This window comes from Cherax quadricarinatus, chromosome 66 (assembly GCF_038502225.1).
Source record: "Cherax quadricarinatus isolate ZL_2023a chromosome 66, ASM3850222v1, whole genome shotgun sequence".
Classification (NCBI taxonomy): Eukaryota; Metazoa; Arthropoda; class Malacostraca; order Decapoda; family Parastacidae; genus Cherax; species Cherax quadricarinatus.
The window spans coordinates 11,175,888-11,193,546 of NC_091357.1; the positions used below are offsets into that span (position 1 = coordinate 11,175,888).

A 17,659-nucleotide genomic window follows, 5' to 3' on the forward strand; every position below is an offset into this window, starting at 1 on the left:
ACTAACCCTCATATCCTCTTGAAGGTTTGCTAATTCTCCTCGTAGTTCATTAAGACGTTCAGCAGCTTGTTCTTTCTTTCGGGTGATTATTGCTGCATTTTGCCGAAAAAATGATAACTTTCCAACCTGCCAAAAAGAAAAAGCAAAGAGATGAAAAACTTAAGTAAGCTTGTTTACATACAATTTTAGATGATTACAATTGTCCTATGCAGTAACATATATCTAAAGTAAAGCATAACTTGAAAATACTGAATAAAGTGACTTATTATTGTCCACAATGGTGTGCATTGTTGACTTTACCATTAAAATTATAAACAAAAATATACTCTCATAATTAAACTGCCTACCTTGCTCTCTGGGCTGTCATCTTCTTCCACTTCCTTCATACGAGCTTCATTCAAGTTGTTGATCTCAGCTGTCAGTGCACGAATCTGACAAACATCGGAAAAAATTACATCTCCATACCATATATAAGTTTTTGCACACAATTAATTTACTGCACAAAAGGGTCATTCAGGCTACATTGAGGAATGGAGATCTGCAGAAGGGAGGGAGGTCACAGCTGATGTAGCAAATCAATGTTAGTCAAGAAAGATTACAGTAAAGAGTCTGCATTACAAGTAGGACTCTCAGATAGGGTGGACAGTGAGTATCAGGACACTGAATGTTATATCTGTTGCTAATCTTAGTGTATATCATGCCATGCTCAGCTTTTTTAATTCCTTAGCAATAGTGTGGAATAAATTAGTTAATCACTATACTTAATATAATTCTTCTTTCAACATACCAGCCGTATCCCACCGAGGCGGGGTGGCCCAAAAAGAAAAACGAAAGTTTCTCCTTTTACATTTAGTAATATATACAGGAAAAGGGGTTACTAGCCCCTTGCTCCTGGAATTTCAGTCGCCTCTTACAACACACATGGCTTACGGAGGAAGAATTCTGTTCCACTTCCCCATGGAGATAAGAGGAAATAAACAAGAACAAGAACTAGAAAGAAAATAAAAGAAAACCCAGAGGGATGTGTATATATATGCTTGTACATGTATGTGTAGTGTGACCTAAGTGTAAGTAGAAGTAGCAAGACGTACCTGAAATCTTGCATGTTCACGAGACAGAAAAAACGACACCAGCAATCCTACCATCATGTAAAACAATTACAGGCTTTCGTTTTACACTCACTTGGCAGGACGGTAGCACCTCCCTGGGCGGTTGCTGTCTACCAACCTACTACCTAGGACTCCATATAATTCTTGATATTATATTTTGATTCTCTGTTGCACAGTACTTCTACTTCTTCAAGTTGCATTTGTAGAGATATATTTTGGACTACACATTATATTCTTTTTCCTCTTAACTGCAGTGAAGTGTGAGCAATTCAGCCTTTCCTATGGCCAATTTTATAAAAAAGAAAGTTTAATATTTCTTCTTCCTTGGATTCTATTCCTTCACATCTTCCAAATCTCTAACCGTAAGATACTTGAAAACTTAGTGTTTTATATTCCCAATTAAATAAAATCAGATTTAAATTTTAGACGATGTATGGGGTTTGAACTGGGGTCCTGAGGGAACTGAAACGAGTGCTTTTACATACAAGTCAAATCTGATATTGCTGTAGTGTATATACTAAAAAAAAAAAAAAATGTATACTGTATTTGTATGTTTTTTCTAACTACCTGCATAAGTGAAATACATATGTATAAGATGAGTTATATGCAAGAGTGCGTACCAATGGAGTCATTGCAACATGTGAGCAGCACAGGGACGAACAATGACATCTGATGAACTTTTGCGACACCTAACTGGTCATCTGAGAAAACAACCATAAAATGGAAGTTGCTAGAGGCTGCATTAATTGCCACTGCTGACACAATCCTGCAAAGGTCTGGTAGCTTGTGTGTTTCTAAACTTTTAGCCAAAAGATTATTGCCCATGTTAGAATTGGCTGTTAAGTGAATGAACAAATAAAATATGAATGAGAAGCTGTATACTACAGCAAGCCTACTGGCCCATGCTAGGTAGGTGTTACTCAAATTCATCCAACCCTTCTCACTTGTCCACCTAATTTCTACAACCTGAAGCACCTTGCCTCACCTCACCCTAGCTGCTGGTCATCTGCTTTGTCCACTATATAACATCCTGTTTAGTACTGATAAAGGCACTTATGGTAAAATGTTTCATTTAGGATATGTCCTGGCCTGTACATAAGTGTCCTTATTCACACAGCCATACACAATGGGAATGCCTAGCACATTTGTCTTTGGTTCAATTCCTAGATGAAGTAGAAAATTAGACAAGGATCTGTTACTCTCTTTACCTCTATTTAAGTATGAGTAAAATTCTGAATATACAGTGGAACCCCGAATATCGGCCATAATCCATTCCAGGTCAGCCTAAATTCGAAAAAGCCTAAATTCAAAGCAATATTTCCCATAAGAATTAAACAATCAATCCGTTCCAGACACCCAAAAATAATAAAAAAAATACATTTTGTAAAGTTTAACTATAGTTTTACTTACACAAAACAATGACAATTACATATAAATAAACATCTAAATCATTATTACATACTTGCATTGAAGATTTGTTGGCGATGGAAGACAGGGAGGAGGGGAGAGGGAGGAGGAGAGGTTATTGTTTGGATGGGGAATCCCCCTCCATAATGACTTCAGATATCAAGTCCCTCTCTGGGGTTACTTCCCTTCTTTGTCTTCTAATGTCACTTGGACCAGCTTGAGAGTCACTGGACCCCTGTCGCACAAAAAACTGTCCAGGGAGGTCTGTTTCTGGCACCTCTTTAAAGAATTGCCTGAAGTGGGCCAAGGTTTTGTCACTGAACATGTTGCAGATATGGCTTGTTTCAGCTTGGTCAGGGTGATATTTCTCAGCAAAATCTTGCACCCTACTCCACATTGCACAAATCTCTTAAATCTCTGAAGAAGGCACTTTTGCCAGGATAGAAGTTATTCTTGATTTGTTTTTGCCATACATCCTGGCAAGCTGGAGCACACGCACACCACTCTCATAATTTTTCAATAACTTTTCTTAAATTCCATCGTGTTTCTCACTTTCTTTACCAAAGAAACTTTACTAGGAACTTTCTTTGGGCCCATGGTGGCTTATTTCAGTCATACCTAATAAACAAGCCCAAAAACAAATGGATTTTAAGAAAATGTTTTGATGAATGCGCGGAGTATATGCTCATTCACTGAGAGACAGGGAGACTGACTCACCAACATGCAGCATCCCGGTGGGAGGCTGGCTGACACATCTAATACGGCTGATTTGCGAGGTACCGGCTGAAATATGGAGTAAAATTTCGGCCAAAAAACTGGCCTAAATACAATTCGGCCGATATACACAGCGGCCAATATTCGGGGTTCCACTCTAAATCATCTTGTGAAATGTACATACCATGAAGTCAAACTTTGAGTTTCAAGTTAAAATATAAATATAAATGTAAGACAAATATTTTAAACTGTTAATAAATGAAACAGCTTATATTTACGTATTTAACCCTTTGACTGTCGGAAGCCCCTTTCTGAAACTGTCATTCTATGTTGCAAATTTTTTGGAAAAAAAAAAAATTCTTATGAAATGATAATCTTTTTCCGATGGTAATGACACCAAAAGTACAAAATTTGGTCAAAACTCACGGAATTACGCTCCCGCAAAGTTAGCGGTCTCTGCGACATATATGCATTGGCGGTTTCGCCGAATTTGAGCCCTGTTTTTGGCCAATTCTTGTTCCAGTTGACCAAACTCATAGCTATTTCTTTAAAACTCCATTTTTTCTATCAGTTGAGTACAAGAAACTGCCTATTTACCAATTTGAACTACCCAATAAAGTGGTCAGAAATTGGTAATTTGGCCAATTTCATGCAAATTAAAAAAGATGCCAATTTCAAAATAGGGTCCAGAATAAACAATGTAGACATTCTTGGCACTGAAGTAACATATCCTCTGTTCATTAGTCACATCTCTAGGCCCCTCTTATATTACTATTGCTTTCTATTTTGATTTTTTATTCATACAAAAAATACAAAATTTACTGTTATGCAGACTACTGCATTATTGTAAAAATGGTATAAATAATATCAGTGCACTAGTGAAAAAATATTAAACTCCCCAGTTGATGTGTATTGGACATGTGGTGTGATTTGCTTACTCCTGAACATTGGTAAAAATCAAACATTTCCGCTACTTTGAGCTCAATTTCAAGGTCGTTTTCATCGTGAAACTAATCAAAATCATCTCTATTTCTGTAATATGTTTTCCATTTTTATCACGTGAAACCATGAAAATGAGAATACAACGATAAATACTATACGAAAATACACCTCAAAGTCGGCGTCTTAATCCCAAAGAACGGTCTTTTTTTTTTTCTCTCATTATGCACTGCATGCTGCAGGATTTTTTTTATGTGGTGCACACTGACCACACAGACCCATTCTCTCACATGTGGGCCTACCAGTTTTCTTCTGCTTGATTTGAAGCTGCTAGAATTTATGTGTATTAATACGTCCAAAACACTGGCTCGTAAAACAGTCAAAGGGTTAAATACTGCTGAACTAGAAAAATAGCTTAACATATATGTTAGGCAAACTTTAGTAATGCTACAGATCACTTTATCAGGTGTTTACTCTCTTGACTGTAAATGTCATCACTTGCACATCCACAGATCCATACTTGTCCTAAAGCACTGTTAAACAATAATAACAAATGGCTAATAAAGATATCAAAATTCAAGTAAAACAGTAAAAATAAATAAAGAAAATAGACTATGGTTTAAAGAGCAGTAGAATGAAAGTACATATCTGCTAAAGAAGAAATGCTAGCAAATAAGTGAATACTAAAATTATCTAAGAGCTGTGACTTCCTACAAATAAGTACTACTCACTTCTCACCCTACATTAAGACTACAAATATTTTAAGGTAAGTAATGCATGTACTTTGTATGTATTTTACTTTTTATTGTGTTTTTAATGCCTAGTTCTATTACTAACTTCATATAAGTTAGTGTAAACTTGTTGTCTGGCATTTATATGCTTTGTAAGTGGAAAAAATGGCGTTCCTTTTTCCGGCGATGGCCTGGAACCTAACCTGCCATATAAGTGAGGCCCTACTGTACCTCTCTTTTTAGGGTTGTGCTTTAGGTCCCTATCCCAGGAGGAAAAAAGATCTTAACACAGAGTAAGAAAGATTCATCCTTGTACAAATAGGCAAACCATTACCTGTTTCTTTACAGTGTCTATTTCCTGTTGTCCCATTGCAGGCTGTGTTGCTACTTGTTGCAGGGTTGACACATGTCGTCGTTTTAATGCAAGCTCCTTAGGTAACTTCTCCTTGACAATATATGTGTTCACATTCACATCTTCCTCCAGCCTCTGTAATAGCCCTGTTGAGAAAAAAAAAATTAAACTGCACTGAGTCTGCAGCACATTTACTCAATTAATTAGCATATATAGCTGGACTTGAGTCCTGGAAATGGGAAGTACAATGCCTGCATTTTAATGGAGGGGTTTGGGATATTGGCTTCTAAACTGTTGTATTCTGAGCACCTCTACAAAAACAGTGATTATGTGTGAGTGAGGTGAAAGCTTTGAATGATGATGAAAGTATTTTCTTTTTGGGGATTTTCTTTCTTTTTGGGTCACCCTGCCTCGGTGGGAGATGGCTGACTTGTTAAAAAAAAAAAAAAAATGTATGTATAGGACATATATAGGGTTTGCTACTATCCCTGGTTTCAGTATCCTTGGCAGGTCCTTGGAACATATCCCCCATGAATACAGGAGTCCTAGTGTATTCTCAAAACTGTAGCTAATCTGTAACCAAGCAATCTGCAAACACATTTATTGCAACTTCTATGTCTATTCTAAAGAAATAAAAAACAGATTTAATTATATAATTCTTATCCAATTTTTACCAAACATATGTGAGTTTTCAATACATGTATTCAATGAACCTGCACAGAGTATGAATGCATTTGGTAAAAAAAAAAGTGAAACATTTTGATTTAAAATATCGAAATTTCTGTTTGCATATTTACAATGACTGTAACTGCAAATCAGCATCTTTAATCACAAAAGTAATGGGTTCCACAGTACCAATATTTTAAATCAGGGACCTACTGCATTCTGCATTCAGGCTGCATGAACCACTAATAGGAATTCTTTCACCAGCACCCTAAATCATGGAGCAGGAAGTTGAAGACCCTTAGGAGGATACTCAAAGTGCAGGATACTGAAACAGGAAACTCAACCTGTGAAATGGATGATAAACACATTGGTGTGAATGCAAACAGATCTCATACAGGAACTGGGCAAAGCTCTGCATCCTTGCATTCTCAGATGGATTTTGCTTACTCTTGTATCCCTGCTAGCAAGAAAAATGTGAATCACTGCAAGCACATGAATCCACAAGAAACAAGTTTAACATTAAAAGCAACATTTTCATTCATGCCCATACATTAGGAACTTAATCTCTGTGGAGAGCTAACTATGTCAAGATCTAGAGAACCAACTGGATCATGAATGGTTGTCTAGTTATGTTATTCTTCATATTTATACAGAGATATGCCATAAAATACGATAAACACATTTGACCATATCTGACCATGAGTTTATAATCTTGGTCTGGTCATATCAGACTTGGACAGGCTGCCCAAAGGATAAATGTTAGCTTTTCTTTTGCATGGTTGATAAACACCCAAACCCTCTCATGGACAAGGGATAGTGATCACTATTGTTACCTATTACATGGGAAGTACAGTGCCTGCACTCTGAAGGAGGGATGGGGATGTTGCAGCTCAGAGGGCCATTTGAATTGTAATATCCAGACACTTCTGGCAAGGCAGACACTTCTGGCAAGTTTTTTTTTTTTTTTGTAAGTCACCCCTAACTTGAAGGCAATGGCAGTTGTTAAAAATAAAAAATCATCACCATAAAAACTTACCCTCAGGTGTGGTGCCCATGCCAGCCTTCCGTATATCTTTCAGCTGCGTTTGCAGGCGCAAAGTTCTCTGCTCAGATAGCTGTATAGCAGCTTTTAGATCAGACTCCTGTTGTGCCATTTCCTTCTTTCGTTCTCTCTCTTGTCGAAGAGCACGGGCTGATGCCAGCATTGTTTCACTGTTTGGAGTTCCCTCTATCTGCTCAGCAAATCTTTGTCAAAGTGTGTATCTTTTAAAGCATTACTACTATACATATATTCAGATTAAATATCTTTACAATATCTTATACTGGCACTTTTAACCCACTGGTATGTACTGTATGAATCCACAATTTAATATTTTATAATCTATTACAATAACTACAAGTGGTCTTTATATACCTACACTGACACAGTGTAAAAATACTGTAATTTGATCACAACTATGACAAAATATGTACTGTAGAGTACGATTTATGTAAAACTTAAATAATTTCAATCAATATACTTCTTAGAAACTCTGTACATATTTGATTAAAAATTATACAAATTTTCATAATAAAAATAATTTGAAATGAAGTTGGAATAAAGTTTTTAAAACTGAAATATCAAGAGCATACCTTTTGTTTCATTTTTTCAATCCTCCTGAAAACAAGGTCACGCTCCTCTTCCATTGCCGTGATGTCACGACGAAGTTCAGATGTGGAAAACCCACTAGTTCGTAATGACTCATATTCACGATGAATAATTTTGAACTTATCAATTAGCTCTTCATACTGAAAGTACAGATATAAAACAATTCAGTACATAAATAATAACCAGATATCCAAATATTAATTACATATGTTACTATGGATTGAATAAAGTATAGTATAATATCCTATACACATAACACATACAGTACTGTACTAATTAGTTAAATAAACTGAGCAAAATTAACTAACAAGAGGATGTCAGAATTAAATATGAGGTAATGAAAAAGAGCAGCAGGCACTATAAAGATTATAGAATATATGTGACATAACTTAACATTAGGAGCATATTTTTGCTCCAGTAGCTATAAATAGATAATCAAAGTGTCTTAAAATATTTTTCCATCAAAGTTAAAAATAGTGGTTCTAATTTACAACACTTGCCTTTGAATTTTAAAACAATGGCTATCTTGGTGTACCCTAATTGTAGATGTGACCTTCTTGTAACTAGAGTACCATTAATGCTATCAAGGTCTTCAACTGCACTATTTCTTAATGAAGTTGTAACAGACAGTATTACTGAAACTAAAGCCTTCTCATACCAAATTAATAAACCCTCAACAATCTGAATGCAAGACACTGTCCTCAGAAAAGAATGGACCAAGTACTGTACGTTTTGTTTTATATCATTACAAAACTGCTTTTTTTCATAATTACTATATTCATAAACTGCAACAGACCTATGTCATGCAACATTTTTTTATGAAAAATTATCATGCATAATTCTGTTAGCTGAAGTCATGTTTTTAGTTGTTATACTTGCCACCACTGGTATAACTTCCACTGCTGTTTGCTACAATTTTATGCAGTAATGCCAGCATTCTCTATCCATAAAGTATTGAGTCTTACTGTGATGAGGGTCCAGATATGCTGCTACTCATTTCACATTTTTTACTTACTAACTTTATCAAAACCTTACACAGTATGTGTTACAAACATCACCCCAGTTCCATAACACCAGTGTTCCCCTCCCATAAAATATTGTCCACTCACTATAATGCCCAGTTTGTCACTAAGAACGTGTAGGTTTTTTACTGGATATAAATTTAGTACACAAGACCTAAGATGTTCACACACACATAAATTATGTTCAAGTCTCACTTAAACTAAGCTCATAAAAATTAAATTGCTGCTCTACGTTCTGCTCAGTTTTCCACACAATCACAGATTAATGTGATAAACTGTTTATAGGCTAAATATATATGTATATATTTGTAAAAATTATAAAGGAATAAGTTTACTAAGTATACCAGGAAAAGTATACGGTAGGGTTATAACTGAAAGAATTAGAGGTAAGACAGAATGTAGGATTGCGGATGAGCAGGGAGGCTTCAGAGTGGGTAGGGCATGTGTAGATCAAGTGTTTACATTTAAGCATATATGTGAACAGTATTTAGATAAAGGTAGGGAAGTTTTTATTGCATTTATGGATTTAGAAAAGGCATATGATAGAGTTGATAGAGGAGCAATGTGGCAGATGTTGCAAGTATATGGAATAGGTGGTAAGTTACTAAATGCTGTAAAGAGCTTTTATGAGGATAGTGAGGCTCAGGTTAGGGTGTGTAGAAGAGAGGGAGATTACTTCCCGGTAAAAGTAGGTCTTAGACAGGGATGTGTAATGTCACCATGGTTGTTTAATATATTTATAGATGGGGTTGTAAAAGAAGTAAATGCTAGGGTGTTCGGGAGAGGGGTGGGATTAAATTATGGGGAATCAAATTCAAAATGGGAATTGACACAGTTACTTTTTGCTGATGATACTGTGCTTATGGGAGATTCTAAAGAAAAATTGCAAAGGTTAGTGGATGAGTTTGAGAATGTGTGTAAAGGTAGAAAGTTGAAAGTGAACATAGAAAAGAGTAAGGTGATGAGGGTATCAAATGATTTAGATAAAGAAAAATTGGATATCAAATTGGGGAGGAGGAGTATGGAAGAAGTGAATGTTTTCAGATAGTACTTGGGAGTTGAGGTGTCGGCGGATGGATTTATGAAGGATGAGGTTAATCATAGAATTGATGAGGGAAAAAAGGTAAGTGGTGCGTTAAGGTATATGTGGAGTCAAAAAAAGGTATCTATGAAGGCAAAGAAGGGAATGTATGAAAGTATAGTAGTACCAACACTCTTATATGGATGTGAAGCTTGGGTGGTAAATGCAGCAGCGAGGAGACGGTTGGAGGCAGTGGAGATGTCCTGTCTAAGGGCAATGTGTGGTGTAAATATTATGCAGAAAATTCGGAGTGTGGAAATTAGGAGAAGGTGTGGAGTTAATAAAAGTATTAGTCAGAGGGCAGAAGAGGGGTTGTTGAGGTGGTTTGGTCATTTAGAGAGAATGGATCAAAGTAGAATGACATGGAAAGCATATAAATCTATAGGGGAAGGAAGGAGGGGTAGGGGTCGTCCTCAAAAGGGTTGGAAAGAGGGGGTAAAGGAGGTTTTGTGGGCGAGGGGCTTGGACTTCCAGCAAGCGTGCATGAGCGTGTTAGATAGGAGTGAATGGAGACGAATGATACTTGGGACCTGACGATCTGTTGGAGTGTGAGCAGGGTAATATTTAGTGAAGGGATTCAGGGAAACCGGTTATTTTCATATAGTCGGACTTGAGTCCTGCAAATGGGAAGTACAATGCCTGCACTTTAAAGGAGGGGTTTGGGATATTGGCAGTTTGGAGGGATGTGTTGTGTATCTTTATACGTATATGCTTCTAAACTGTTGTATTCTGAGCACCTCTGCAAAAGCAGTGATAATGTGTGAGTGTGGTGAAAGTGTTGAATGATGATGAAAGTATTTTCTTTTTTGGGGATTTTCTTTCTTTTTTGGGTCACCCTGCCTCGGTGGGAGACGGCCGACTTGTTGAAAAAAAAAAAAAAAAAAATATGATACGGCCAGTTTGTTGAAAGAAGAAGAAGAATATATTTTTTCAACACAATGGCTGTTTCCCACGAAGGTAGGGTAACCCGAAAAAGAAGAAACGTAAAGTTTTCTTCTTTTTACAATTAATTAAATTAAATTAAATTGCCGGGAGCCCCTTGCTCCCGGCAATTTAATTACCTCTTACAACAAGCATGGTTTACGGAGGAAGGATTCTTCTTCACTTCCCCATGGAGTAAATATATAATGTACAGAAATTAAAACGTGCAACTGTAGTGCTAGAGGCAAATTATTAAGAAATTTGATTAGAGATTTATATTTTCAAGGATGACATAAGGAGCATACCTTCATGTGAGTGTCAGCTACATCTGCATCCCCAAGCATCTCGGCAGGAACATCCAACTTAACCAAGTATTTCGCTAAATAAGCACGTTTTTTTAGTTCCTCCATTCTCTGCAGAAGCCATGACAGGATAGGATGGATGACATACTTATTTCCAGACACTAGACCCTGGCGGAAATTGCTCCTGAAATTTAATTTGATAATTACAGCATTAAAGCTTTTCATCTATATTCATTAAAAATTCATGTAAATTATGAAAGGCAACCATAATTCAAGTAATCTAGGTGACAGAGTAGTAATACATTGTCCAAGCTAGCTGGATGTATATGAAGGATTAAAACCAGCAAGAGGTACAATCCATGAATCAGTACAACAAGCAGTATAAACTTGGGTTACAATGAGTAACAATACTAAGTACATTAGAGCTCAGTATTATATTCTTTAATACACAATAAGTAGCTTTCCAACTAGTGGCAAAAATTTATGGTAGGTTACACCAGAAAAATTCCATAAACATAGAATTCTCTTCATTAATCACAAAGTTTAATCAGTAGAGCAATAAGCTGAATACATTTTTTTAATGAAATTTAAAAGCACATAAAAGCTTTGAATCAACAACACTAAGGTGAAACCAAACAATAAAATCTTTTACTATATATCAGACACTCAGACCCTATTGAATATGAGTACCATTATTTTTACTCTCATACAGTTCTTACCTTGCTGTGGACATTCATACTATAAAATACAGTACAGTAGACAGAATATTATTCAAAATTTAACTTCCCACAACATGGAGCAGTCCATCATTGTAACAGGCCTTGAAACTACAGTATCTGTAAATTACTCTATGTATTTTCTCAACTTTAAGTAAATAAATACAGTATTACCCTCAAAAGGTGCCCCAAGTTATACTCTCAACTTACAGCAGAGATAAAGTGCAATAATTTTTTTTGTTTTAAATACTGTATTTAAAAAATAGGAAATACTATAGACGATGTAGTAATGCTTAATTATATCCTATACCCAAACTGCATGAAGTATTTTGTAGTACCATATATTACAGATTTTTTCTTTAAATTACATTAGATTACTCTGATTTACCATAATCTTTGATAATTACTAAATTAGTTAAATATTTTGGGCAGCTTGGGAGGAAGAGATAACTGAGAATACCTTTTATAAAAACTGTCTGAAAGATATTTTTAAGAGACAAAACTATCTACCAAAACAAAGTAAGCACCAATAACCTGCTGAAAGGATAAATCTTTTGTTTTTTAAGTCCCTTAAATGAATATATTATTAGGCCTAAAGTAGATACTGTCATCCTGAATGAGACATGTTACCTGACAATAATAGTGAGTAACCAGTCAGAAACATATCCATACAAGACAAGTGTGAGGCTGGTGCTCTGATCATTGTGACAGCCCTGGTAGGCATACAAAAAAAAGTCTATATAAGAATAGGAAGGCAGAGGGAAGCACAACCAAGTCAAAAAGTAGCAGGAAGGTGCAAGGTACTATTTTAGCAGTAGGACTGATAAGCTAATGATTCCTATAATGCTCATATCTCTCATATCTATTACCTGCTATTACAGTATGCTCTCTTATAAAGCTTTTCTATAGTACAATCTTTTGCAAATGCAGTTGAAAAAGTGCATCCAGAATTAAATAGCACACAATATGAAGGCCTTTTAACATGATAATCAATTTTGGATGTACTTTTCAATCACATACAAAACATTAAACTATATAAGAGAGCTTTATGAAAGGGCTGATTACAGAACTAAGTCCAGAATTTTTTGTTCTTTAAAGTATAGTATTAACAGTCTTTTCTAGATTTAAATCAACATTACTGAGCTCCTTAGATGTAAAAAAAAAAAAATTGTTTTTGGGGCAGCTTTGTCACAATCTATCCATTAATCAATACCCTCTCAAAGCTTCTCAGATTCTAAAATTTTCTTAAGTTTTTATAGCTTGGCACTTTTAACTTAGAGTATTCTAACAGTTCTTGTTACAGAGCAAGTCTTTTACTCATGCTCTCTTACACCTGAAATCTAAGTGAGCTGAACAAGGCTCCATGGCCTCACCTCTATATCTCTGCCACTCTTGTAGTGGTTAAGTCTTTAACTATTATTGCAAAAAAAAAAGAGGGGAAATCATATTCCATGAATTATCAGTTACTATTGAGTAAAATATCAAAGCTTTCACTGTAATATTAATAAAATTATTTTATTTGTATATCCTCAGATCACGCACCTCACCACTAAATAGCCGAAGAGCAGCACATTAATTCATTACAAAAGTTTTTTTTTTTTTTCTGAAAATCTACAAGCAGAGTGCTTGAATCATAATGCCATCACTTAGACATATCAAACTTGGCAAAAATAATTATAATAATATGCAATATGCATCTATAGATGGGTGCAAAAAATTATGATTTGAAATTAATTGATAAATTTTATGTGATATAGGTATTCTATTAGTTGTATTAATGTTGGCAGAATGAAACATTGCCACAATAAAATGTCACATTAGTTGCACTTGTGTCCTTTTACCTAACATTTTATTAGTTACAAGGATAATGACAGCCTGGGTGACCAAGCAAGCACCAGACAAGCCTGACCCAAGACGGAAGTAGAAAAACTCGAAACTCATCAAAGGTACATCACAGGACACTCCAAGAGAGGGGTGGAGTATATATTTTGTTGGGTCATTTTTAGGCTTTTCTTTACAATATATGGATTAGAACAATAAATGATCTGAAGGACAGCATACAAGATGAGTTTATATCGCTTTAATAAATTTGCTATTGTCTGTGTATCCTTACATGACAGAATATACAAGTATGAAAAGTTCCAATGCAAGATCATATGTTCTGGGTAATGATTTACCCAGAACATATAAAATTTAATAAATAATTTCAAATCACTATGTGGTGGGTCCTGACAATCATGTAATTAGCCAAAAACTTAAATATAAGAAAAATATAAGTGAATAAAATTTTTAGCTCTAAATTCTATTTCTAACAAATTTTCTTGACTTCTTGACATTCACACCTTAATTCATTAAACCTGTTATTAAACCAAGGTTTTGTCATTACTGCTTCCAATTAGTGTAACACAGTTATTTAATTTACTGCAAAAAAATCTGCAGTCATTATTTACTTGCTCCACTGCAAGTACAGTACTCTACCTTGCAAAATTAATCTGGTACTGTGTGCTTGTCTCTTGAAAAGTAAAAAGGATAAGCAAAGTGCCACTCACTCTCTTGTGCTACCATAGACAGTACAGCAGCAGTCAGTATAGACCATAATAGAAGCAGGGCCTCTATGCACCATGCATGCTGGACCTAATATACAGAACACTACAGTTGCTCTGTTGGCATACACAAAATAACCAAGTGCTCTCCTTAATAAAAATAGTAAAATTTGCTGCATTTTATTTAGTATTGAGTGAACTTAAAGTCTAACTACATCTCATACCGTATTAAGTGAACTAAAATTCTAACAAGTCTACATAATGTGTGCAGAGAGGTCTACTAAGAGTTCTTACGGCATAGTTGCAGGATTTCTGCCGATACTGTAAAAGTAAACATATACATAATATATCAATAGAGGTATTCTTACAACTTGGCAGTGCAACTCTAAAGACACAGTTACACAAGTTCTGACGATAATGAAAACAGACATGCATATACGTAATAAGTCAATATTACTACATGATATGAGAAAAAATCAAGTGATGGCACACACAGTACTATAATTGCATTACTGTATATATTACAAAATTATTTTCAAATTAAAAAGTACTTTATTGTTATTATCATTGTAAGACTTTGTTGGTGAACCATGTAAGCCAGAGTCGTAATGGATACTGTGCAGTACTTCCTCATGGGCCAGAGACAGTAATAAACTTATGCAAGAGGTAGTAACCATGTAAGCCTATCATGAGGCTGAACTGTGAGGGTAGAAAAACTTTTGAAAGCAGTCATATATAAACCACACATCATGAAATATAATTTGTTATATTGACTGGCATATGTTTCTCCATATTCTATAAAAAAATCTGACATTCTACAACAAATTCTACATCAAGGACTATTTAAATATACTTAGTACTTAAAACTCTTCTAATAATCATCTGAAGAACAATGACACTCAAAGATCCCATCACAAACCTAAAAAAGAAGAGCTGATCCAAAATATATTTAGCAAGAATTCAGAGGAAGCATGCAAAAATGTTTTGTGATACATAAATTAACTACAATTGTCCTCTAGTGACTAAAATGCCAGGAGCAATGGGCAAGTAACCCCTTCTCCTGTATACATTACTAAATTTTAAGAGACATTTTTCATTTCTGTTTAGGTTACCCTGCCTCAGTGAGATACAGCAGATTCGTTGAAAAAAAATTGTCCTGTAGTTATCTATAAAAATGTGAAGGAGAATTTTGAATGAGTTCTTTCAGATATCTTTTAAATATAATATAAAGAATAGTTTGAAGAGTAAGAAACGTGATGGTGATTGAAATATTTTGCCTACTGAGTAGGCAAAACATACCCAAAAAGATACCGAACTGTTGTGCATGTTTTTTACTCTTCAACTTGTCAGTATTATATACTGACAAGAATGGCTTGCTGCAGAAGGAAATAGTTGCCAGGCTCTGAAGGTATCATATTTCTACTGAACAGTTTCCAAATATGATGCAAACAAGCTCATGGTTTAGTGTTGTAAGAAGGACAACTGAAGAAATAATAAATAGGAATGCAAGTTACAGTCAATGATAATTCTATTTGCTAGTTCAGCATCAAGATGTATCATGTGAAGAAAAACAGTAGTCACTACATGAAAAATAAAAAATTCCTAAAACTGGTTCAGTCAAGAGTGGGAAGAAAAATGACTGGTTTAATAATGATGAGAAAACAGGTGTAAAAAAGTAAGGATGTAAGTGTGTGAAAGTTTTATGCAATGTTAAAATAATGATTATAATACAGGTGTTGGCACTGAATGGTACAAGTGAACAAGTTAATGAAAACTTATGTTAAAAAATGAGAAGTCAGAATAAGTCTTGCATGCCCAACATTCTACTTAACTCTATATCTTTGCATTTGTGTATTATATTCCTATATAAAATAAATATATTATCTCTCTGTAATTCAAAATATGTAAAACTTACATGTTATCATCTGGAGGCTTATATTTCAGTATTCTTAACATGCCCAGCATCCGCACTGCCATTTGCTCTGGCTCCTCTTCTCGGATATCCAACTTGTTTTTGGGGTCAATTTCAGCAAAGACATCATTTAGTACCTGTAATATCATATCACATTTTTTGACAAATGTGTAGTGTTATTTAATGTAAATTCATTTTCTTTTGTGTGTGTGGGAGTGTGTGTGCATGCAAATTTGAGTGGAAAAATTTTTGCAAGTGTAGTCACAAATGATTACTAGTGACCACAGACACAGCTGTTGTATGGTGGACACATTTAGAGCAAACAAAATGGAAGCAAGAATTAAGAAATATGAGCTATAAATAGATTGAAAAGCTACTTTTGACTCCCATGGAAGAAAAATAAAAATAAAATATAATAACCACTTATGATGTGCTTTCATCAGAGATTATCTATGAGAAAGCTACAAGGACTTTTTTTTGTAACTAACAACAAGGGAGACATAAGGACACACTATTATAGTACAGTACATCTAATGTGTGTAAATAAATAACAGGAAATATTTCTTTGCAAATACTGATGACAGGAGGTACAGCACAGAAGTGTGTACAAAAACTACCACTAATGGAAATTTTCAGAAAAATTATGGCACTGTATATAAATATGATGAATTAACACTAGCTCAGGTGTATTCCAGTAACTACAAATTAGTAACCATAAACTAGATTAGCTCAGATGTGTTATTAATGATAAAATTACTCACCTGTAATAGAGGTTCACCACTAAGAGCATCAAAGGTAATCAGGTTGTAGTTACGATTGTATGGCTCCTTGTTGAGCTCAGACACAATAAACTTGATATCCTCACTCATGGTTAGTAGTTATATACAGTACTAGCTGCTGTCACCCGTATTCTATATATCTGACAAGAAGACATAAAATTACAAAAATATAGCACTTATCTGAATTTTAATAAGGATTTACTTTGTAAAATATGTGTAGTGTATGTACTACACTTACTAAATGAAGAATATACAAAATAAGAAATTCATAATTATATCATACACTTGTAATCAGACTCTGATAAATACAATGAGCCTTCTATGGCCTATACATAAGTGAAGGAGAATGCCTAAGCACCACTACCATTGACAGAAAGTTTGTCTCCTTGGAAACACAAAGTCCTCACTGGAGTTCTGTGTCTACCAGCAGCTGACACAAAAACTATTATTCTATAACTGCCCCTGAGGTGAATAATGTTCCTTAGAACACTAAAGCTTAGTAGTATAGCTTAATTCTACTGGAGTCCTGCCAGTCCTTTCACAAGTCTACTCACACCCAGGTACCTAATTAAAACAAACTTTTATTTTCACATGATACAGTACATAGTTTTACATTTGACAGTATCCATGGAAAACCCTTGGTTATGCATAGAATTTTAATGCAGGAAGCAGGTGTAAGAAACTTGCTCATATGTCCTTACACCTGCTGTCCATGTTTGCCTAGCAGTAAGTAGGTACATGGGTGCAAGTCAACTGGTGTGTGTTACATCCTGGGGGACAAGATTGAAGGACCCCAAATAGATATAAGACAGACAGT

General features: G+C 35.0%; 1 protein-coding gene across 1 annotated transcript in view; it reads right to left on the reverse strand.

Annotated features, from left to right (window-relative positions):
- The window catches only part of LOC128704076 (intraflagellar transport protein 81 homolog), a 71,919-nt gene that overhangs the window by 53,293 nt on the left and 967 nt on the right, over positions 1–17,659 (reverse strand). The window contains exons 2-9 of the mRNA XM_053799088.2: positions 16,825–16,982; positions 16,067–16,200; positions 10,896–11,076; positions 7,551–7,706; positions 6,955–7,150; positions 5,235–5,398; positions 348–431; positions 7–126 (exon numbers count right to left, since the gene is read on the reverse strand). Coding sequence (XP_053655063.1) covers positions 7–126; positions 348–431; positions 5,235–5,398; positions 6,955–7,150; positions 7,551–7,706; positions 10,896–11,076; positions 16,067–16,200; positions 16,825–16,932 — 1,143 coding nt within the window. The 5' untranslated portion in view covers positions 16,933–16,982. The remainder of the gene's footprint in view (positions 1–6; positions 127–347; positions 432–5,234; positions 5,399–6,954; positions 7,151–7,550; positions 7,707–10,895; positions 11,077–16,066; positions 16,201–16,824; positions 16,983–17,659) is intronic.